The 24,647-nt window shown below is 38.1% G+C and overlaps 1 protein-coding gene and 1 long non-coding RNA gene across 3 annotated transcripts in view; one reads left to right on the forward strand and one right to left on the reverse strand.

Annotated features, from left to right (window-relative positions):
* The window catches only part of LOC310741423, a 207,216-nt gene that overhangs the window by 7,990 nt on the left and 174,579 nt on the right, over positions 1-24,647 (reverse strand). The gene's annotated exons all lie outside the window — the stretch shown is intronic.
* The window catches only part of rxfp2a (relaxin family peptide receptor 2a), a 95,288-nt gene continuing 72,437 nt past the window's right edge, over positions 1,797-24,647 (forward strand). Inside the window, exon 1 of one of the 2 annotated variants that reach the window (XM_083569102.1) lies at positions 1,797-2,641. In XM_083569102.1, the coding sequence (XP_083425228.1) occupies positions 2,560-2,641 (82 nt within the window). In that variant the 5' untranslated portion in view covers positions 1,797-2,559. The remainder of the gene's footprint in view (positions 2,642-24,647) is intronic. The other variant, XM_083569103.1, reaches the window with a different exon arrangement.

Raw genomic sequence — 24,647 nt, forward strand, 5'->3', positions numbered from 1 at the left:
TTTTAAACTGTTTCCTTTTTTGTTGCTGCAAGGATGTATCCACAGGAGGTGCTGACAGACACGACAAAAAGCTAAAACAAAAAGTATTGGTTAGCCATCAAGGTTGGGCTACAATGCAGCAGCATTATGCTATGAAGGAGTTTAAAATCCCTGACAGAAGACTTAAAAGCTCAGAAGGCATTTGCACTGAAAAAACTTCAAATAATGTCAGAGAGAGAGAACAATGGCAAGTAAATTTTATTCATTTTTCATGATGCAATGCCGTCTATGTAAAACGAAGATATCTGTCATAGTAGTGCAAATTCAAAACACATCAAAGTAAACTGTGAACCAATCATGGGTTGATGTCTACTGTAAGAAAGTTTCAAACAAACAAACAAATAAATAAATCACTGGTCTCTTCTCTTTATTACCCCTGAGTGTACCCAGACCCCACTTTAAGTACCACAGGGTTTAAATGAAATAGACTCAAACTATTAACATTTTAATTCTAGTTTATTTTGTCTTTTTTATTATTGTAATTATTAAATACAATTATTAATTGAAACAGACATTAATCATTGGAATAGTGAATTATCCATCAATTTAAGATCATTAAATGACAAAAATTAATTTATATTTTATTTATGATAATGTAGAAAGACAGACAGACACTGGAAATATACAGTATTGTATTTTAAGCAGATGTGAAAAATGCTGTAAAATATGCTTATAAGGTCTTTTTTTCAACAATTAACAAAATGGAAAGTAAATGAACAGCTGAGAAATTAAAAATTAAATCATTATTTGGTGTGAACATCCTTTGCCTGCAAAACAGCATACATTTTTCTAGGTACACTTGCACATTTTTTGAAGAAGCTTTGCACCTTCTGATTTAAACTAATTTGATGGATAAGTATCTGCCTGTATTTTTGAACATTGGCATTTTATGAAATTCCTGAAATTCTTTTTGTGCATAGTTCATGCTTCATGCTTAGCCTTTGTTTTCACTTGTAGGTATGGCTTCTTGGCCACAATCCTTCTATGAAGTCCACTTCTGGCTAGATTTCTGACAATAGATGGGTGTACTTGGGTCAAACTGGTTTCCAGTGCTGATGGCACTGCTGGACATATTCCAAAGTCGAAGGGAAGTAAGCATGATGTGTCTTTCATCTTCTCTATTACGTTTCTTGGCCGACCACTGTGTCTATGGCCCTCAGAATTGCCCATTTGTTTGGGCTTTTTTAAAACAAATTGAACAGCACATTCTAAAACCCCACTCTGCTTTGAAATTTCATTGCTGTACTTGTTGCTATGCTCAAGTCTTGCCATGGTGTACGACCTGTGACACAGAACTGTTTTCCACAACCTCATCTTAATAGCAGAGTTAAGCTGTTCCTCACCCAGATTTAAGCCTCCTTAAATCTGGGTGATTTAAGGAGTGTGTTTCAATCTACATATGAAAATGATAATCATTAGCACCTGCTTGGTATAATTCGTTAATCATAGACTTAACTCAGATCCTTCAAATTCCTTGAAATTGTGCGAGCGTACAAAGTATGCAAGTGCAAGAACTCATGCTAAGCCAAAGGGTAGTCACACAAAATATAGATTTAATTTAGAATTTTCTTCTGTTTACTCACTTTGTACTTTGTAAATTGCTAAAAGTAAACATTTACAAAAAAAATGTATATTTTTTTAAAAGCATTCTTATTTTACATTTCTTCACATTAGCCTAAAACCTGTGCACAGTAATTTACTTGCAGTTTTTGCCCTGGAATGTCTCTCTCTTTCTCAAGTGTGTCACTTTTGTCTTTGCCCTGATGAGATAGCTAATAATGAATAAATAAGTTTATTGACCTCTTAAACCATTTCTCTTTAAATTTGTTCAGTAATCTTTAGCATTGTCTGAAAGGGATTCCATTATGACTAAAAATGGTCAGTATAAAGGAGCTCATGGAAGTCTACCAGTGCACATGGAGCATTTTGAAGCATGGAGCACAGGTCCTCAGGTTGTGAACTTCTCCCAGGCCTTGGATGCACATGCTATTTCTGACATTCCAGGAGCTGCCAGTGTTCTGAGATGCTCCATGTGCACTGGTAGACTTCCATGAGCTCCTTTATACTGACCATTTTTAGTCATAATGAAATCCCTTTCAGCTGTCAAACAATGCTAAAGGTGACTGAACAAATTTAAAGAGAAATGGTCTGTACTAACATGTTTATTGTCATTGCTCAGGGTCTGGTTTCAGGGAATAGAGCCAAAACAGCCCCGAGGAGGTACGACTTTTCACACAGCGCACTAACACTGTTCTGTTTCTCCAAACGCCTGAAACTCGTCAGTGACTGAACAAAATGAAGGCGGAGTCGCGCGCACAAAACGGCTCGCCGTGATTCATTTGAAGCCCCTGCGCGCCAGACCTGATCGTCCTGACGTCGGAAAATACATCCACTGGTTTATTTTGTAATCAGTTCGTTTTTCGCGGGAACAGGAACAATGCCAAACCATCATTTTCTAACTCTATACCTACACTGTGTGTGAGAGTTACAGGAGCGCATGAAGAGTGAAAGGAGAAAGCAATGAGGAGCAGCTTCAGACTCAATTTAATGGACTTAGCTGTCCTCATTCTCCGCCTCCAGCTGAGTTTAATGGCTCCACAAGGTAAAAATGTTTTATTATATCCAGTTACAGAATAAACAGCAAAAAAAGTGGAAAAAAAGAGCTGGAGAAATAGGTTGCTTTTTTTTATGTTTTTTTTTTTACTCGTGAGTTAGATATACATGAAGCACATTAGTGTTCTGGTTTTGCTTATTATTATTATTATTATTATTATTATTATTATTATTATTATTATTATTATTATTGTTGTGTCACTTTTTGGTGACACTTATAGGCGTCACTTTTGACCCATAATGGGAAGGATATAGGGTTTTCTAGGTCAAATTGATAAAACACTAAGTCTCATAGTTAAGAGAATAAGTTATTTATTTTGTTGTATTTATTGTATAAATTTGGACAGAGTCCTGTGTGTGTGTGTGTGTGTGTGTGTGTGTGTGTGTGTGTGTGTGTTCTGTACAGCGTGTGCTGTAGTGCCTCCTTTACTGAATCTCCTTCTCATGCACGCATGTATTTGCTACTTGCTGTTTGTAATTTTTGTTAATCCAAACTAAAAAAAAAAAAAAGATTGTGGCAGTATTTTATATTTCTAAATTCAAACTGTTATTTAACTGGGGGTAAATTTTTATGAAGACATTTTCAGGTTATCTTTTGTATGTCAGACTGAATATTTTCCCTTATTATTTCTCCTCTAGTACAGTTTTCAGACAAAACCAATCACCAGCAGCGTTATACAGACAAAAACTTGTAAAATATCTCAAAGGGACATTATTATTATTCATTCATTTTTTCCCACTTATCCGTTATTCGGGTCGCGGGGGCAGCAGTCTAAGCAGGCCCCCGCCTTTGACTGCTGCCCAATCCTCACAGCACCGTCCCTTATGGTCCCTCCTGCAGGTGGTGAGCCCACGGGAAGGTGGCCCCACGTCACTCCGACGTCACGGACCTTGATATTTCCCTCATAAGGGACCCCCGGAGCATAGAGGGTTAAGGGCCTTGCTCAAGGGCCCAAGAGTGGCAGCCTGGCGATACCGGGGCTCGAACCCCAGACCTTCCGATCGGCAACCCAGCACCTTAACCGCTGGAGCCACCACTCCCCCCTATTATTATTATTATTATTATTATTATTATTATTATTATTATTATTATTATTATTATTATTATTATTATTATTATTATTAATGTTGTTGTTTGTTGTTTTTTTTTGTTCCTATTTCCTTTGACAATTTGAAAAATTGTCATTCATCTCATCTACATTCACATCCTTCCTGAAAAACAAGTTGAAGTGTAAATCTGCTCTGTCAAGCAACTTGGCCAGAAACTTTAATCCTGTCAAAGTTAATCTGCTGCCTAGCAAAAATGCCTCCCACATCACCCCCAAATCAACATGCAAAACCACGATTTCTTGTTTGTGTGGTCTGATCCATATCAGAATTACTTTGACATTTATTAGTCCATAGAATATACAGTGGACCACAGTGGAAGTATTGTTATGGAAACTAAATGGCAAAAACACTTCTATCAAACAAGATTATCATGATATTTTAAGACAAATTAATTCTAAATGATGTAAATGTAAAGCAATAGTGCAGTGTAAATAATATTTTGAGAAAAGGCTGGATCATAAGAAGGAAAACGTTATGTATTTCAACTGTCGCCTCTGAAATATATTGTTTATTCACTTTTGCTATTAATTAAAGACATTTCATTTGCAATTCATTTGGAAAAGCAATTCACTTGGAACCTGAAAAAAAAAGAAAACCAATCAGAGTAATTTCATTATTATTGGCAATATGAACCCATTAGTCTACCAACAACCAGACATTGAAGGTCAGCCGAGGAAAAATTTACAGTTATTGACAAAAAATATGAGATATGTAAAGAAAAACAAAGTCAGTGACATCATAGTGACATCATCCTCAGGGACATCACAAACTATTGTTTGAACAAGACTTTGACAGAAGAAATATTGAGGATATACCACAAGATGCAAACAATTAATTAACGTAAAGACTTAGAAGGCTACATTGGAATTTGTAATGAAATACAGAGCGCTGGAACCCAGATTACTCTGCTGCCAAAGTAATGTAAATGTAAAATAATAATACTGTACTCTTAATAATACATTTTACTATATTTTTATGATAATATAATTTTTTTTAAACAATTTGAATATTGTAAAATATTCCAAAACATGCTTATATTAAAAAAATTGAAATAATTAGGTTCACTCGATAATGACAATAAAAGACAATGACATAAGCAGGAAAATCGGGAAAACAGGATGTGAGAACATCACAAAATACATGTAAAAAATGTGACCCTGGCTATATAAGGAGCAGTCTGTAGAAATTAAAATAAAAGAAGATTCAGTTAAATGTGAGATTTTTTTACATTCAGAAGGATGGAGTTTCCGAGATGCAATATAATCTTCAGGATGCTTTTTCCTAGGCTGCAGAGATTGGCTTGAAGTAGCAGAAGTAACATGTAGCTGTTGCATGTATGATATTAATCTGTAGTGCTGTAAGAGATTGGCCCTCATTCATCAATCTTTAAGTACAGTTGTGGGTAAATGAACAACAACAAGAAAAAAATCCAAAAATATTTTTATTTGCAAATGCTTTTGTAAATGCTGATCTTATTTTCACTTGGAATGTAGATTGATAAATGGGTTGCAATGGTCATAAAAAACTTTAAATAATTGTAAATCTGTAGATGCTCTGGTGAAGAGGGGTCAGCATGGGAACTCTGACATGTCTGCAGCTATTGTCTGACCTATTATATAGCAAGCTGCGAAGCACTGGGTATTGTGACACCTTTCTATCAAAGATGGCATTTTCTTCTTTCAGCAATTTGTGCTACAATAGACCTTCTGTGGGATTTAACCAGACCAGCTAGCCTTTGCTCTCCATATCCATCGATGAGTAGTGGATGCTCATGACCCTGTCACTGGTCCAACAGTTGTCTTTTCGTAGACCACTTTTGTACGTACTATCCAATGCATAATGGGATTATTCCACAATGCTCTGTTTTAATAATCAACACATTACAATTGGTCTGTGTTCAATTCAAAGATTCCAGCCCATTTGATCTACTTCCAATGACTCAACTTTGGGAAGTGAACCATAACCCTTGCTGCCTGATACTGTGAAATGTCCTTAAAGTGAAATTATTATAAGTAGAAAAAATTCTAAACGGAGGAGATCCGCTGCGAGCTAGTCGTCGACCGAAACAAGTCTACATGATGCACACTGTATTAGGGCGAATATATATATTTTTTTAATGATTTTTTTTATTTATTTTTACAAAATATTGTATACAGTATTTCAATTATTTGGATTTGTGTAAGTTTATTTTATTGTTTGATAGTATTTCTAGCTCTTACATCATTAGGAGATATCAGTATTCAATAGCGAACACAGTAACAACTTACAAACAAATTCATGGTACGAACGGTCGTTCAGAAAGTAATTCTTTCGTAAAGTGGGGAGCGTCTGTATATCCTACCTCTTAACCAGTACCAATGTAACAAGATAATGATACATAAAAATTTTATTTGTGTCACCTTTAAGTGTTTATGACTAAATTGTGTATATTAATGTATTTATATTGAACCACTAGAAAGCCCTTGCATATTCAGCTGTTAAGTAATGTTTTAAACGCATTGATTCTGCCCATTCAGCCACATAGAACAGGTTGCAATTGAGAAAAAAATGCTTTTTTATTGTAAATCAATTGTCCATGCATTAATAGTACACTAGGTTTTATTAAATCCCTCAGTGTGACACACTGATTCAAATAAACAAATATGTGATTTATGAGCATTTTTAAAGCTTTTTTTAACACACACACAATCATGGTACACTCACTGTACAATTTATTTGTTATAGCCAAGACAGATTCTCAGAGTCTGTGCCAAGGTGCAATGAAACAGTTCAGCCTCTCACTATTACACTTTATTTTGAGTAATTGAAGACCATTAGATGGAAAATATGGCAACAGAGAATCATGTCAGTCAAAAGGTTGTGTTACTTAAATCTAAGAATAAACCACAAGCACAAGCATTACATTTATTTAGCATTCTTGGTAATGCAATAATCATTGATATGCATTGTAAGCTTTGAAATCATAGCTCTTAAAGTCATGGAGATTAATTTGGTGAGGAATTTTGTGCTGACTACAGCAGTGGTGTTCACACAGGAGTTTTCCAATAAACCAATAGTAAAGTCTGAATAATGAAGTGTGTAAAGCTGATCATAATTCTTGCCACCATTTTAGCCAGTCTTTGGCACACTGGAGTTCACAGAGCATGATGATAGAAGGAATTTAGAAGATTTCAGTTTCTTATCTCACAAGATTGATGTACATTGATTGGAACAGTCACTGAAACAGGTGCAGATGCTTGGGGAAGCTCAGGACTTGATGCAGTCAATTTGGGCTTGTAGTATATGTCTGACATTAATTTTCAGGTTTCTAAGGCTGTAACTCATCATGTTAAAGGTTCTTGGGATTTAGTATTAAATGCACAAGACCTCTGCATTAGATATAATATGTGTGACTATAAAATGCTCAGTCAGAGCGGTTTAAAGTTCAGGACAAGTACACTACGGTCGTCAATTCACTAGGCCACAGTCCAGGGATTTGATCTGAACACTATTTAGCTTTCAAGGTTAACAAAAATAACTATGAGAGAAATTCCTTCAGGTGTAGCCATGAGTAAGATAAAGTCTTTTACACACTTTCTCTGTTGGTTTAATCAAAGTGATACATTTTTAAAAATCCTTTTTTTTTTCACAGAATACAAAACATGCAACTAGTCTGTACTGCTTGGATGAATTGGCAAAGGGTAAACTTACTTATGTAAATTACGTAAGTTTATTTTATAGATGCCATATACCACTGTTGAACAAAGGAACCTACAGAAGTAAAAGTAAATTTCTGTGTGAAAGAAATTTTTAATTATTGTGGCATGCCACTGCATTAGCTTTAATCTTTATTGCCAGATTTATACCACTGCTGGGGCCACAATAGATGCACTGTGAAATTTGCACTGGAAAAGCAGCCCAACAACAAGTGATGCAGTTTATACACCAGGTTTGGCTATAATTCAATAACACCATTGTAAATCATAAACCTGACATCTGCTACTAAAATTTGTCACCCCAGGACTGTGTGAAGGTGTGAGAGCGATGAAGCTTGTCAAGAACACCTTCCCCAATATGTCCTCACTTGTTTTGCAAGCTTTTGGCAATGCACCACTTACTCTTAGGTCAAAGTTCAGAAACACTTTAGTAAAATCTTAACAAACATTCTGCAGTGTGCAAAATGATGAAATGGACATGGACAACATAAGTATAGTTTTCTATATTACATTCTTAATTTGTCTAAGTGCACCATATAAACTCATAAAAATTCCACAACACCATATTGTTGTGTTTTGTCTTTTGCTTTCCATTAGCTATCTATATTATATTTAAAACAAAACAGGTCCCTCCTACATAAAGACACTGATCAGTTTTATACCATGTTCTCTTTTAGCTACAATTATAGCCTGAACCACCATCCTTTAATACACAGATTCTTAGGTATTTTAGTAATTATTTCCTGACTTTCTAAACTGTTTAATGAAGTAAAAATACATAAACCATCTTTGATAACTCAGTTTGGACCATTTTATGTGAGGAAGTGACATCTTTGATCCTAGGACATTTAGCTAACATGCACATTTAAAACACATTGGTAGGAGGCAGATTATACACAGTGATATTGCAACAGTTTATTTATTCTTGCGAAAAAATAAAAAGTCAAAATTAAAACTAGGACAAAGTTGTTCTCTGCTGCTCTGCTGGACACTGACTAACAACTCAAGGATTTCTACTGTTATCTAGAACCATCAACACATGATGAATTAGATTAATTCGATTAGCTAGCATTGTATTGCATGCAGCTCCTTGTTCATACGTGACCACGTGGCTACACATTGTACCTAATCACCTAAACATTTCAAAACATTTTAGAGCTCGGGAGATCACTACACTTGGTTTATACATCAGGGAGTAAAACTACATTAGCCACAGCTGATTAAATAGCATCATTTCTCTCTTTCTACAATCTCACAACTCCCACTATTCCAAATCACGGTTCTTGTGTTATTATCTTCAGATCTTATTCAAAGTACATAAAATTTAAAGTACATTATTCATAACCTTGAATTTCATTCCCTACAATTTAATAGATTTAAGTTAGCAATGTGCCACTATATTAGCATATACTGTACATACAGACTTACATTTACATTTGCGGTATTTAGCAGACGCCCTTGACCAGAGCGATGTACAGAAAAGAGAAGAGCCTTTATGTATACTTACCTCTTATTCTGAGGGAAGGTGGTACGAGTCGAGCAGTACTGGAGTATCTCAGACAGCGTGGTGCAGTTCGAGGTGTGATGAGGTCTCTGAGGTAAGGTGGTGCTGGTCCATTTTGTGCCTTGTAAGCAAGCATCAGTGGACTTAGCCAGCAAAGTGTGCAATTAACCTCCCTGGTTACCTTTAACTTGCTGCAGCCCTCATCAAACACAAGATAAACATCAAATTTTGTGCTAAGGAAGCAATTGTAGGCATCCAGACGCCAATAAATCTTTACCGCTTCTCTCGTGTAGACACACTCTGTCTCAACCAGATAATATTACACATCTGGATATGGTACTTTAGGTAAACATTTAATGTATTAAGTGAACAGTTGTCGCCAAAATTTCTGATTTAAGGGTTATCATCTATTTTTAGCTTTTATAAATATCTTAACTCTTTTGATTATCTAAACCTAAAAAATATGTTAGTCAGTTGTTGCAACATCTCCATGCTTTAAAATGATGCTACCAGAAATGCTTTAGGACCAGACATGTGCAGTACATGTTTACATCCTTGAAATGGTCTATGGACCATGGCCTATTTAAACTAGCAAAAATATTTCTCTGAAACTACCAGTCACTTACTGTTTAAGGCTGTAGTAATTTTTCAATGTATTCAGAAAGTGTTTTGATGTGTTCCTTATTCACATTGTGTTACGTTGCAACTTATGCTAAAATGCATGTATTCAGACTATTTTTTATCGTATTGAAGGTTCTGAAGTACACAGTGGACTTCATAATTCTTCAGTGGCGGAAGAACCAAGACTCTTCCTAGAGCTGGCCACCCAGGCAAACCAAGCAATTGTGGTATAAATTCACCTGCATAATAATTACCACCACTTGTGAGAGCTCATGTAAATGTTTAATTGACATGAATTATTAATCATATAGAGAACAAATATAAAGGACATGGTTGTTACAAACTAGTTTAACATACATCCTCATTCTTGTTAGTTATATGAATAGGGTTAGTCTTTATCATCCTCGGCTTTCTTCCTCATCTCATAAGAGTTATCTTTCTTTCTATTGGGAAAAGAGGAGTTCAAACCCCTCTTTTACTCTGGTCTCTGCAATGTGATAAGAGTACAAAGCAAGTCTCTTGTCACAATAACACACAATTTGCTAATTGGCATTCTTTCACGTGATCATAAAACAGCATTATACTGCAGTTCATATCATGGAATAAAGTTTTAAAAAATCACATTTCCTTCTTTTGAACATATACAGGACCAGTCAAATGTTTGGACACATCTTCTCCTTCAGTGTTTTTACTTTATTTTGATTATTTTCAACATTGTTAATTAATACTGAAGACATACAAGCTATAAAACATGTATGGAATTATGTAGTAAACAACACAGAGGTTAAACAACCCAGAATGTGGTTTATATTTTTTAGATTGTCCAAAGTAGCTAAATTTAGCTTTACTGTAATGACAAACATATGGCATTCTCTTATCAGATTCACAAGGTAAATATTCAGTTCACAGGTGTGCCTAGTCATGAGTTAGTTTGTGAAATTTTTTGCCCTCTTATTATCATCAATTGTCTTGTGCAAAGGAAAGGGTGACTGCAGAGTCAATAGCCCTATTAGTGGTACTACAACTACTGAGCAAACTTATATTATGGCAAGAAACACTAAGTAAAGAAAAAAGACATTCTTGAATAAAGGTCAGTCAAGTGCAGTTTTCAAAACCACCAAATGCTACGATGAAACAGGCTTTTATGAGGACTGTCACAGGAAAGGAAGACCAAGCACTATCTCTGCTACAAAGGCTAAGTTTATTAGCATTACCAGTCATTACATGATGTGGCCTCCAAAATCCAGCCATTAGGGTTTCACAAGCCAGTGCACTGTTAGTGCCAGTCCCAAGCCCAGATAAATGCGGAGGGTTGTGTTAGGAAGGGCATCCAGCGTAAAACAGCGTAAAACAAATTAAATATGATTTCATACCGGATCAGTCAAGGTCCGGGTTACCAACAACCGCCACAGGTATCGTTAGCCTACAGGATACCGGTGGAAATTGGGCTCCTGTTGGCCAAAGGAGGAGACGGAGAGGGGGAAGACATCTAAAGAGACGGCAGGGAAAGGAGAAGTGGAGGAGAGTGGAGGTTAGGGTTGGTACTTTAAATGTTGGTACTATGACTGGTAAAGGGAGAGAGGTAGCTAGGAGTAAGACCAGGAAAATTGGGGGTGGGTTTAAACTGTTCTACCATTGTGTGGATAGAAAGACGAATGGTGTAGAGTAATCCTGAAGGAACAATAAGAGTGTACTGGAGGTGAAGAGAGTTTCTGATAGGGTGATGAACGTGAAGCTGGAAGTTAAAGGGTTGATGATAAATTTAATCAGTGCTTATTTACATTTACATTTGCGGCATTTTACCATTTAGCCCTTATCCAGAGCGACGTACAAAAGTGCTTTGAGTCTCTAGTAATGAATAAATCTACACTGGTACGCCAGATTACAAACTTAATATAAATATAACTCTTGAGTTCTACAAACTTGGAAAGTGCTAATTTAAGTGTTTCAGGAAGAGGTAGGCCTTCAGTCAACGCTTGAAGATAGTCAGGGACTCCGCTGTACGGACATCTAGGGGAAGTTCCTTCCACCACCTCGGTGCCAGAACAGAGAAGAGCCTTGAAGTGTACTTACCTCTCATTTTGAGAGAATGTGGTACCAGTTGAGCAGTGCTGGAGGATCTCAGACAGCGTGGTGCAGTGCGAGATGGAATGAGGTCACTGAGGTAAGATGGTCCATTTTTGGCCTTGCAGGCAAGCATCAGTGTTTTGAATCTGATACGTGCAGCTACTGGAAGCCAGTGAAGGGAGCAAGAACTCTGTGCTTGTTTCACGCAATTGCTCATCGCTAGTGGAGTTTGTGACTGTTAGATGTAGACCTTTTTATTTACCACAGGAATTCACAACTGTTTACATTGTCGGAGTGTACATTCCACCCAGCGCTAATGCTAAGGAGGAACTGTGTGAACTCTACGGCGCTATTAGCGACCTGCAGACTGCTCACCCTGATGGATTGTTTATTATCGCCGGAGATTTCAACCATGTGAATCTCAGGACTGTGCTCCCTAAATTTCATCAGCATGTGGACTTTGCAACGAGAGGAGCGAACACGCTGGATCTTGTTTACACAAACATCCCCTGTGCGTATTGTGCGGAGCCCCGCCCCCATCTCGGATACTCAAAACACTGCTCTGTTATGTTAATTCCAGCATACAGACCGCTCATCAGACGCTCCAAACCGGTTCTGAAACAGGTAAAAACCTGGCCAGAAGGAGCTACTTCTGCTCTTCAGGACTGTTTTGAGTGCACTGACTGGGATATGTTTAGTGAGGCTGCAACCAACGGCGATTCCATCAACTTGGAGGAGTACACATCAACAGTGACCAGCTACATCAGCAAGTGCATAGATGATGTGACCATCTCCAAGACCATCACTACATGCTCCAACCAGAAGCCGTGGATGACTGCAAATGTGTGTGTGCTGCTGAAACAAAGAGACTCTGCCTTCAGAACTGGGGACAAGGCGGCCTTAAGAACAGCAAGGGCCAAACTGTCCCGTGCCATCAGAGAGGCGAAGCACGCACACGCAAAGAAAATTGACGATCACTTCCAGGACAGCGGAGACACCCAGCGCAAGTGGCAGGGCACCAGGCGATCACTAACTACAAGGCAACATCACCTGCTTGTGACCGTGATGCCTCCCTCCCAGATGCGCTGAACGACTTTTACGCCCGGTTTGAGGTACAGGACAACGTGAAGGCGAGGAAGACCATCCCTCCTCCCACTGCCTAGGTGCTCTGTCTAACCACAGCTGAAGTGAGAAAAACTCTATGCAAAGTTAACCCACGGAAGTCTGCTGGACCTGACAACATTCCTGGCAGAGTGCTCAGGGAATGTGCACAACAGCTAGCAGATGTCTTCACTGACATCTTCAACATCTCCCTGAGCAGCAACATTGTTCCCACGTGCCTCAAGACAACGACTATTGTTCCCATGCCAAAGAAATCTGCTGTCTCCTGCCTCATTGACTATCGTCCAGTTGGGCTCACACCCATAGTGTTGAAGTGCTTCGAGAGGCTTGTCATGAGGCACATTAAGACACAGCTTCCACCCTCCCTGGACCCCATGCAGTTTGTGTATCGTCCAAACCGTTCCACGGACGATGCCATCTCCACAACCCTCCATCTGGCCCTCACCCACTTGGACAACAAGGACTTATATATACGAATGCTGTTCAATGACTTCAGCTCAGCATTCAACACAATCATTCCTCAGCACCTGATCGAGAAGTTGAGCCTTCTGGGCCTGAACACCTCCCTCTGCAACTGGATCCTGGACTTCCTGACTGGGAGACCTCAGTCAGTCTGGACCGGGAACAGTATCTCCAGCACCACCACACTGAGCACTGGGGCCCCTCAGGGCTGTGTTCTCAGCCCACTGCTGTTCACTCTGCTGATTCACAAATGTGTGGCAATGCACAGCTCGAACCACATCATCAAGTTTACCGATGATACAACCATGGTGTGTCTAATCAGCAAGGACGAAGAGTCAGCATATAGAGAGGATGTGCAACGGTTAACAGCCTGGTGTGGAGCAAACAACCTGTCTCTAAACGTTGATAAAACCAAAGAGATGGTTGTGGACTTCAGGAGAGCACAGAGCGACCAATCTCCACTTATTATTGATGGATCCTCAGTGGAGATCGTCAAGAGCACCAAATTCCTTGGTGTTCACTTTGGCGGATAACCTCACCTGGTCACTCAACACCAGCTCTACTTCCTGAGAAGGCTGAGGAAAGCTCATCTTCCTCTCCCCCTCCTGACCATGTTCTGCAGAGGGACCATAGAGAGCATCTTGAGCAGCTGCATGACTGCCTGGTTTGGGAACTGCACCGCCTCGGATCGCAAGACCCTACAGAGGATAGTGAGGACAGCTGAGAAGATCGTCTGAGTCTCTCTCCCCTCTGTTATGCACATTTACACCACACGCTGCATCTGCAAAGCAAACAGCAGCATTGTGGCCAACCACACACACCCCTCACACACACTTTTCACTCTCCTGCCATCAGCTAAACGGTTCCGAAGCATTCGGGGCCCCACAACAAGACTGTGCAACAGTTTTTTCCCGCAAGCCATCAAGCTACTTCATACACAGAACTGAAAGGAAACTCTCTCTCTCTCTCTCTCTCTCTCTCTCTCTCTCTCTCTCTCTCTCTCTCTCTCTCTCTCTCTCTCTCACACTCACACTCACACTCACACACACACACACACACTCATTCAATGTGTGTTACTGAACTGTATAACCTGGACTTAACACTCAACACACACTCATTACTCATCTCAGCCCATTCCTCCATCATTTATTTATTATTATTTATACTCTACCATACTACACTGTTTACATGCTGGTTATTTTGCACCTTTGACTCTTATACCGTTTACATGCTGTTTTTTTGCACCTTTGACTGTTTTTTATTACACTATACTGTTATTATACTATACTGACAGTTGGTTAAAAACAGTGCGTTCCAGAAATTTTAGAAAGAAAGGAGAGAAGTGATACCGGTCTGTAGTTGTTGATGTCTGATGGATCAAGAGTAGGTTTCTTCAAGATGGGAATGACCCTTGCTTGCTTGAAGGTAGTCGGTACATAGCCAGATGTTAATGACCCATTTGATGATTGTGGAGATGAAGGGCAGGAGATCTTGTGTGATGGTCTGAAGCATAGTTGAAGGGATTGGATCCTGAGGACAGGTGGTGGGATTGCAAGATTGGATGACTTACAGTATCTCATTTTCAATTAAGGTTAAGAAGCTTGACAGAGATGTAGTGGATTGTCGGCTGTGTTGTGTAGTCATTGTTGGGGAGGAAGTGAAGGTCTGGCAGATTGTCTTAATCTTCTCATCATAGAAGGAGGCAAAGTCATTAGCAGTCAGGGAGGATGGAGCAGGTGCAGCAGGGGGGTTGAGTAGTGCAGAGAAGATGTTGTGGAGCTTACGAGGATCTTGTGCAGAGGCCTCAAGCTTTTCCTTGTAGAAGGCAGTTTTGGCAGAAGTCACCTCCAAAGAAAATTTGGTCAGGAGTGCGCGGTAAGATACTAGGGCTACATGGAGTTGTGATTTTTACCACTTCCTCTCTGCAGATCTGAGCTCTCGTCGATTGCTGTGCAAAACTTCTGACAGCCACGATGTGGGACAAGAAGTCTTCTTAGGTTTTGTAGTCAAGGGGAAAAGGAGGTCCATGGTTGAGGAAAGAGATGAGAGGAAGGAGTCAGTAGCAATGTCCAAGGGTAGAGAAAAAAGGAGTCAGGGTCAGGAGGAGATGAAAGAGTACAGGAAGATACAGAAGAGGGAGAGATAGAGTGAAGAGAGACATGCAAATTATTTTTAGGTTGAATAGGAAGAATGATTGAAAAGGAAACCAGGTGATGATCAGAGATTGGAAGTGGAGTGGCAGTCATGTCTGTAGTTGGAGTAGGGCGGGTGAAAAACTGTGTGCTTATGCTCCACCAGTCGGCTGTGAGATGGAGGAAAAGGAAAAATTCTGGAGTGAATTAGATGAAGTGGTAGATGGTGTACCTAGGAATGAACGATTGGTGATTGGGGCAGACTTTAATGGGCATGTAGGTGAAGGGAACAGAGGTGATGAGGAGGTGATGGGTAGGTATGGCTTTAAGGAAAGGAATGTGGAAGGGCAGATGGGGTTAGATTGTGGCAGATGGTGGTAGATGGTGGAAACTGAAGGAGGAAGACTGTAGTGTGAGGTTCAGGGAAGAGTTTAGACAGGGGCTCCGTGGTGGTGAGAAGGTGCTGGATAATTGGGCAACTACTGCAGAAGTGATAAGGGAGACAGCTAGAAAGGTACTTGGTGTGACATCTGGAAATAGAAAGGAAGACAAAGAGACATGGTGGTGGAATGAGTAATTGCAGGCCAGCATAAGGAGAAATAGGTTGGCAAAACAGAATTGGGATCGACAGAGAGATGAGAAAAGTAGGCAGAAGTACAAGGAGATGCGAAAGCAGGTAGAGAGGAATGTGGCGAAAGCCAAGGAGAAGGCATATGAGGAGCTGTATAAGAAGGTGGACAGTAAGGAAGGAGAAAAGGATTTATACCGATTGGCCAGGCAGAGGGACCGAGCTGAGAAGGATGTTCTGCGAGTTAGAGCAATAAAGGATAGAGATGGAAATGTGTTTACTAGTGAGGAGAGTGTGTTGAGAAGATGGAGGGAGTATTTTGAACAGCTGATGAATAAGAAAATGAGAAAGAGAGAAGGTTGGATGATGTGAAGATGGTGAAGCAGGAAGTGGACAGGATTAGTAAGGAGGAAGTGGGAGCAGCTATTAAGAGGATGAAGAGTGGAAAGTCAGTAGGACCAGATGACATACTGGTAGAAGCATGGAGATGTTCAGGAGAGATGGCAGTGGAGTTTTTAACCACATTGTTTAACAAGATTCTGGAAGGTGAGAGGATGCCTGAAAAATGGAGAAGGAGTGTGCTGGTACCGGTTTTTAAGAATAAGGGAGATGTGCAGTCCTGCAGTAACTACAGGGAAATAAAGTTGATCAGTCACACCATGAAGTTATGGGAAAGAGTAGTGGAAGCCAGGCTGAGAGAGAAGGTGACCATCTGTGAGCAACAGTATGGTTTCATGCTGAGGAAGAGCACCACAAACGCCTTATTTGCTTTGAGAATGTTGACGTAGAAGTATAGAGAACTTCAGAAGGAGTTGCATTGTGTGTTTGTGGATTTAGAGAAAGCGTTCGACAGGGTGCCAAGAGAGGAGTTGTGGTATTGTATGACGAAGTCAGGTGTGTCAGAGAAGTATGTGAGGGTGGTGGAGAACATGTATGAGAACAGTGTGACTGCAGTGAAGTGTGCAGTAGGAACAACAGACTGGTTCAAGGTGGAGGGTTGGACTGCATCAAGGATCAGCTCTGAGCCTTTTCATGTTTGCAGTGGTGATGGACAGGTTGGCAGAAGAGGTCAGACAGGAGTCTCCATGGACTATAATGTTTGCAGATACTATTGTGATTTGTAGGGAGAGTAGGGAGCAGGTTGAGAAGAGCCTGGAGAGGTGGAGGTACATGCTGGAGAGAAGGGTAATGAAAGTCAGTAGGAGTAAGACAGAGTGAGAGGGAGGGCAGTGGAGTGGTGCGGTTGCAGGGAGAAGAGGTGAAGAAGGTGAAGAAGTTCAGGTACCTGGGGTCAACAGTGCAGAGTAATGGAGAGTGTGTTAGAGAAGTGAAAAAAAGAGTGCAGGCAGGGTGGAGTGGGTGGAGAAGAGTGGCAGTAGTGATTTGTAATAGAATGAGGTTCATGGATGTGGTGAAGGAAGACATGCAGGTAGTTTGTGTGACAGAAGCAGATGTAGAGGACAAGGGGTTGTGGAGACGGATGATCCGCTGTGGCGACATCTAATGGGAGAAGCCGAAAGAAGAAGAAGAAGACATCGGCAACGATGCGGGCTGTCTGCCCTGATGACCTTTGTCAAGTTTTCGTTTGACCATAGTTCCACTCCTGGTTCTTCGGTCCTTCCACACTAGGCAGGGATTGGTCAGTCTGGCGGTATTGGACACTAGTTCCCAAAGCGTTTTGACACAGCTCGAGTTCCGGAAAGGCCTCTAGTTAACGCCTCTAGTTAACTTATGGTATGTATGGTATGGTTTCCTGAGGGAACAAGACGCTGTGTCTCTATGCCACACTGCCTGCATCCCTGCAGCACTTCCTTCAATTTCAAAAGTAGTTTTTATAGTTACTTGGTCGTGATGTGCCTTTCCTTCGGACTGATTTCACACGTGACAACATGGAAGCATTCCCAAAGCGTTTTGACGCAGCGTCTTGTTCCCTTAGAGAACCAGGGTTACATATGTAATGTAGAGACGATTCATCTATTGTGAATTTCATATACTTTATCAAAATTGTGGTACATAGATTGAAAAAAACAAGTGTATATACCAGTATACTTATATACAGTATACAAGTTATACTGTCTAGCATACTACTCTATTTCACACCAGGCAAGACTGGCCAAATATAGGAAAAATACTTAAAATTACTTGTCTGTTTCAGATTCAAGTTAAATACTGGGCCTGATCTATTCTGCATATGTGTTCATGCCACATTTTTAGTTTCTGTTCAATTATAAATTGACATAAAAGAGGCATTTAGCTCAGTGACATCAATATTTGCTTGTAACAACAAGTTTGTGTCATGTGACTCCAGTTTGCTTCACAGTCAAATCAGCCAATGTGAGCTTTAAACTTACACACAGAAATAAATGTGACAAAAACCACATTTTAATAATTTTATAATCAGTGTGTTATGGGCTGTTCTAAATGCATAATTTCTACATGGAAACATGGTCAATATTTTATTTTTAGCTAAAGTATGCTGGGATGGAGACATAAAATGCCAGGAGACATTATCAGCTTGTTGGTTAGGGTTTTGGGCAACGTGGAAATTTATATTTCCTAACTGGCTGTCTAACTTTGAAGCTTTAAAATACTGTTAAATTTGTTGCGACTTGTCACGTGGCTATTTTTAGAGGTATTAGCAGAGAATCATTATCCTGTCAACATGTTTCTTTACTGAGCTTCCCAACAGAAGATAATCAATATAAATTACCTTACTTATTGTGAAATCAGTAATACCTTGTGGCATCACATTCCATCAGCTGTGCTTACCTTTAAAGTAAAAAGAAAACCAATACTTACCTTCTGGATCTATTGATACAGTATTGGTAAAAATGCAATAGAAAAATCATAAAAAATACTGAAATTTGGGTTAGATCAGTCAACATTTTAATAGCACTTAAAACAATAGGTACAGATGGAAAAACAGCTTTATTCACAAGTCTTAAACCCTGCATCATTTTGTATTTACTATTTTTGTTTTATTTTATGGCTAAAAAAACGTTTGAGTTAGGGGAATACAAAGGGAGAGAAAGCTTCTTCTGTAAAAGGCAAATCAATATTCTCACTCAGCCTGTCCTAAGCTCCAACTGAAAGCAGATACTGTTTCTGTCAGGCCTATGGCTTATATTTTATAGCCTTATGCATTTTTAGACGACAATTTGGCAATTTGTCTGGCACTGTCAACATTTTCCTATTTCTACTGCTGATGCATAAGACTTCACACACATCCTGTATAGATCTTTTAACTGCAGTTTTTGAAAAGTTAGGAAAGTTGTTTGTTTGTAGAGAAGAAAAAAAGACCAACATGTTAAAACACTTTCCCAGACTTCCAGACATGTCAAATAATCTGATCAATTTGAAATATATCTTTGTGGATTTGGGGTGTGTTTGAGTGCTGGTTTCTGATAGATGGAGGTGCCAGGAAAGGTAAGTGGAAAGGATTACACACCTTTTAAGAGATGAGATCTTAAAAAAGTGAGATTTCGAGATTTTTATGCACACACCAGTAGACAAAAAGCACTAAAAGTGTGATAAAAAAAAAAAAAAAATAGGCTTTCGAGTTGTCCATAGCCCACCTCATCAATAACCAATTATCAAGCTGTCATTTAAAAGGGTGCTTGTAATCAACTCATTCTTATTGGTAGCATTATGTAACTAAGATTCAGGGAACTTAATTTTTCTGGTTGTTTTAACAACTGTTCACAATCTCCTATAAAATGGCCAAGCACAAGGTGATTACAAGTACCATAGATGCTTCTACCAAGACTTTGACCATGCCAGACCTTGTCTGAAATTATCTACCTTTTTTTCTGCATTCACCAGTCCAGTGTAGTTACAGCTTGTTAATTTTGCTGCATTTTATGAACCACTGTGTGACCTCCTATTGTCTTACTATCATGCATTCGTGGCAATATCCACTTTATCCAACTCTCCTATAAAACCCTGTGGTTCCTCTTCAGGCTCATTAATGAGCATGATATGGTTGAGGGACACAGGTTGGCCACACTTCTCGAGTTATGGCTGGATAGGAAAGAAGTCCATCTGTCTATGAATACAAAGAAAAATTCATTGCAGAATGAAAGTCATCTGTTTAATTTGAAAAAAATTCCAGCTGTGCCAACAGTACTGGGTTTTTAACTCACTAATATCACAATTATTTTTTGCCTCTTGCCCACTTAGCAAAATCTCTCCAAATAACTTAACTACTGGGGTTATTTTTTTTTCAAACTCTTCAAAACTCCTCTAACCAAACACTTATTGTGGCTTTTTCTTGAAACTTTCCTTTATTTAGTTTGTAACACATTTTAATTTGACTGAAGATACAAACCAACCTGTAATAGATCCCCCTTCTTGTTTTATTAAGTGATTATCTAATTAGGTTATTTTTCATGAATATATATGTTAGGGATGTATTGGTATACAAAAATCACTTTTTTTTTTATTCACATTTTGGTTAAATTTCGGTAAAGTTAGGAGGAAGAAATGCAAAATATAAAATTGCTTGTCAACTTTATTGTGAACTTTAACAGTTTAGGTTTTTTTTTGTTTTTTTTTAAATATAAAATGCCTGCTTGGTTCCATAATATATAAAATAATATTTATCATATTTTATACAAATAAAATATGATAAATCTAATTAATGCAATAAACTTTTTTATTTTGATTACATTGGCATATATTTAATTGATCAAATAAAATGAAATAAATAAAAAAATATAATTAAATAGTTTACATTTGTTAGACCACATTTGATTTATACTCTTGTGTGTGTGTTTGTGTGTGTGTGTGTGTGTGTGTGTTTTTCATAAAATTTTTTAAAGATATAATCTACTTAACTGTTCTACCTATTTTTGCATCATGTCTTCATTCTTTTCAACCATTCAATCATTTACTTTCTCGATATGTGGAATTGTCAGGATTTTCTCCTTTTAAGAGAAATTCTTAAAGATGAACATAAAACTGAAAGACATTTCATTCATACGGAGTGAGTAGCCATAGTAAAACTGCACTATCTCTAGTTGCTTTTTTATACCCCTGGAATTGTTGTATATATTTTAAGTTTTTATTATTATTATTATTATTATTATTATTATTAATAATAATAATAATAATAATAATAATAATAATATTATTAATAATAATAATAATAATAAATGCACTCAAAGTACGAGGCGGACACTAAACAAACTTGCAGTCTGCCACTTAATACGTTCCTGATGGAACTCAGATTTAAACTGTGCTGTTCCGCATGTCAAAATTATTTATGTACAAATACATGTACTGTTAAACCTCTAATATATATTAGATATTTTTCTCTCTTACTATTGGAAAAATTGAGCTCATGCTTCTCTATTACTCATGTGTCTGTTACTGTAGGTGATGAGTGATTATCTTGACAAAATAACATATGCACATCCTTGACTAAACATACAAGATACTTAAGTTTTTATTTTTTTATCATTACACAAGACACACAAAAAATCCCATATGTGCTGAGGAAAATCTTCTGTCTGGCCTTCTTGCCATTTTGCCCAAATTAGTGTGCTGCAGTGATTGATGTCCTTCTGCAAGTTTTTTCTATCTCCACATATTATCTTTAGAGCTCAACCAGAGTGATAATTGACAACTCTCTTACCAACACCCCTCTCCCTTAATTACTCAGTTTGGCTGGGCGGCCAGCTCTAGGAAAAATTCTGGCTGACTCTTTGCATTTAATTATAATGACCCTATGCTCTCTGGAACCTTTAATGAACCTATAATTCAGCAAAATATAATATTGTCTTCCCTAAATCAATACTGTATGTTCTGTAATGTCCTGGCACTGTTAAAAACTTATTTTTAAAAAAAATTTAAGACAATGAGAAACAGATTAAATGAGGTGCCAGTGGTTTTAAAGCAGCTAAAGCTCTTGATCTGTATCGCCACCATTTTTGCATTTCACTATGACCCCATTAATAAGTGATTAGATCCATTAACATGATTAGATAAAACCCTATGATCATCAACCCAATAATGCAATTATGTGATATAAGAAAGAGGTGCAGTAAAAAAATGCTGTTTTACCACAAAATATTGGAAGAGAACAATGGAGACATGTACCAACTGTTCCAAAATACGAAAGGAACTGAAATGATTCATTGTAATCACTTCAAAGGGATTATAATTGCTTTGTGAAAAGGTTTCTTCAGGGAAACACAAGCACAACTCTCTCTCCCACATAGCAGATCCGTTCAAAAGATATTTATCCTTTGTACAATTTCTATTAATATAGTCTTATTATGTGTTCAACTAAAAGTGATTCTAGAGTAATTTGAGCATGCTTGTGGTTGTTTGTTATAAAGTATTATCATATACAGTATAATTTGATTAAAACTGTCAGAGGAATTTTAATTGGGTTTTGGTACATCATGGTATCTGCTTTTATTATGCCCAAATATATTGAAATAATACACCAACATTTTTTATGTAATCTCCTGTCGATTTGAGTGAATAATATACAGTCATTTTCAAACATTTCAAGCATAAATGTATTGAAAAATAAAACAAAACCCAGATAACCGGGTTAGTCAAAGGTAATGTAAATATCCTAAGGACAGTTGTTAAATTCTGCAATTCGGTAATGATAAGGGGCCAGACCAAAGCTGTTTATTTAGTATTTGATCCCACTTGCCAACACTAGAACTTTAACTAGACTCTAAATTCCTCTTTGAAAAGGTCTTCTCTCTAACAGAACCAATTATACAGAACTAAACAAAAAAGACAGCACACATTTATAAGTCATGTGCTAACAAAGTATTTTTAACAATGTTTCTAATGGTCAGGTTTTTTTTTTAGCAATTTAAAGTTAAACATAATCTTCCTTTCCTCACTCTCTTTTTTTCTCTCTCTTTCTTGAATTTAATAAGACAAGGTAAATGCAGCTTGTCCTGTCACTGTGAAATGGCATATTTCTTAGTTCAAGAGAGTTTCCCATGACATGAAGTTTGAAGGAGCTTTACTTCTGTTACAAAGCTTAAACAACTTTAAAAAAAAACTGATCACTGGCGAGATGATGGGCAAGCAAATTCAAAACACTATCACAGTCAAAATCGAGCATCCAGCAAAGGGTCAATCAGATTACAAGCAGGTATTCAGAGCAGGATACAATAATCAGAAAACAAACACAACATGACAAAGGCTTAGTATGTCAGATGAGTGAATAAAGCTGAACAAATCCTTCAAGCGATGTGAGCATGCTTATAGGAGTCTAGGTTTTGTGCAATCATTACAATTGAGTGGTAGTTGGAGTCTATGGTGGCCATGTTTGTTGTCAGAAATGCATTCTGGGTCAATGGAGTTAGGTTCTTTTCATGTGAAGCTAAATTTAGTGTCTGAGTTAAAATGAGCATATTATTAAAAACATGTGATTTGCCTTGCAAACTGAGTTATTGTAAGAGCTGTTGTTTTGGAAAATTGATCAAAACCTTCTGACCAGAATTAAGAATTCAACAGCACAGGTATTTTTAGATTTATCAACTGGATTAACTTATCAAGCTCTCTATGTAACAAAAGTGTAAAAAAGTATACAAAAGTGTCTAAATAATTTATTTTGATAACTGATATGTTTTTTTTATACATTCTTTTAAATTATCTAAACATATCAAGTATAAACATATAATTTATTTTTGCAATGCCTTAGTTTAAAAGTACCATGGGTAATTCCAGTGGCTTTATAATGCTGACTAACTACGTTTTTATTCAAAACATCAAGTAAGTGGCAATACAGTGGAACCCGGTTATGTCGCCGCCGTAGGGGTGTGCAAAAAAGCGTCGAGATAAGCGATGATCATGATAAACGAAAACCAATATGGCAGCAATATATTAACGTGCTTGAAATTTGTTAATGTACATGATGTGCGTTTATAAATGAGAACGTACATGCACATGTTTTTGGAGGTTTTTTTACCCAAATAACAGCAGAGATTTACCAGTATACAATACAAACCACCGTCGATTCTCAAAACAAACCTTTATTAAATTCTCCAACATTGCAAACACAAAGATCGCTCACAAATCACAAAAAACGAGCGGGGTGTAGTTCGTTTTTACAAAAAGCTAACCTATGTCAAAATTAAATTCTCGAGTCAATTCACTCTGACACAGCTCTGAAAAGTATCCTACACTTCCAACATAGCATCTGTAAGGCTTGATTTTTTCCGCCACTTCCGCAAGTTCTTCTGAGCTGCACAGTGCCGTCTCACTACCGTATTTTCACGTATATAAGATGCACCCTGGGTGAGGGGGATGTAAAACTTTCAATAAGATGAGATGGTGAGATGGTGACGTGGCAAAAGCTGGCGATTGGTCATGCGGATCGAGATAACCGACGCTAATTGGCAAATTTGCCCCCCCTTGTGCTCGAGATATTAGGGTTCTTCGACAAAAAAGAATCGACATAACCAATTAAAAAATGCTAAGACAAAGCGAGAATTTGGCGGTTCCACTTCAAAAACGTCGACTTAATAGGGTTGGCGAGTTAACCCAGGTCGAGATAAGTGGGTTTGACTGTATAATTATATCTAATACAGAAAAACCCCATTGTACGAGCATAATTCGTTCTTGAAAATTGCTCGTAGGTCCATTTACTCGTACGTTCAAACTGATTTTCCCTATAGGAATGAATGTAAAAGTGATTTAATCCGTTCCGAGATCTCATTCAATCGCTTATTTTTGCA

Source organism: Silurus aristotelis, assembly GCF_946808225.1.
Source record: "Silurus aristotelis genome assembly, chromosome: 18".
In the NCBI taxonomy this organism is placed as follows: domain Eukaryota; kingdom Metazoa; phylum Chordata; class Actinopteri; order Siluriformes; family Siluridae; genus Silurus; species Silurus aristotelis.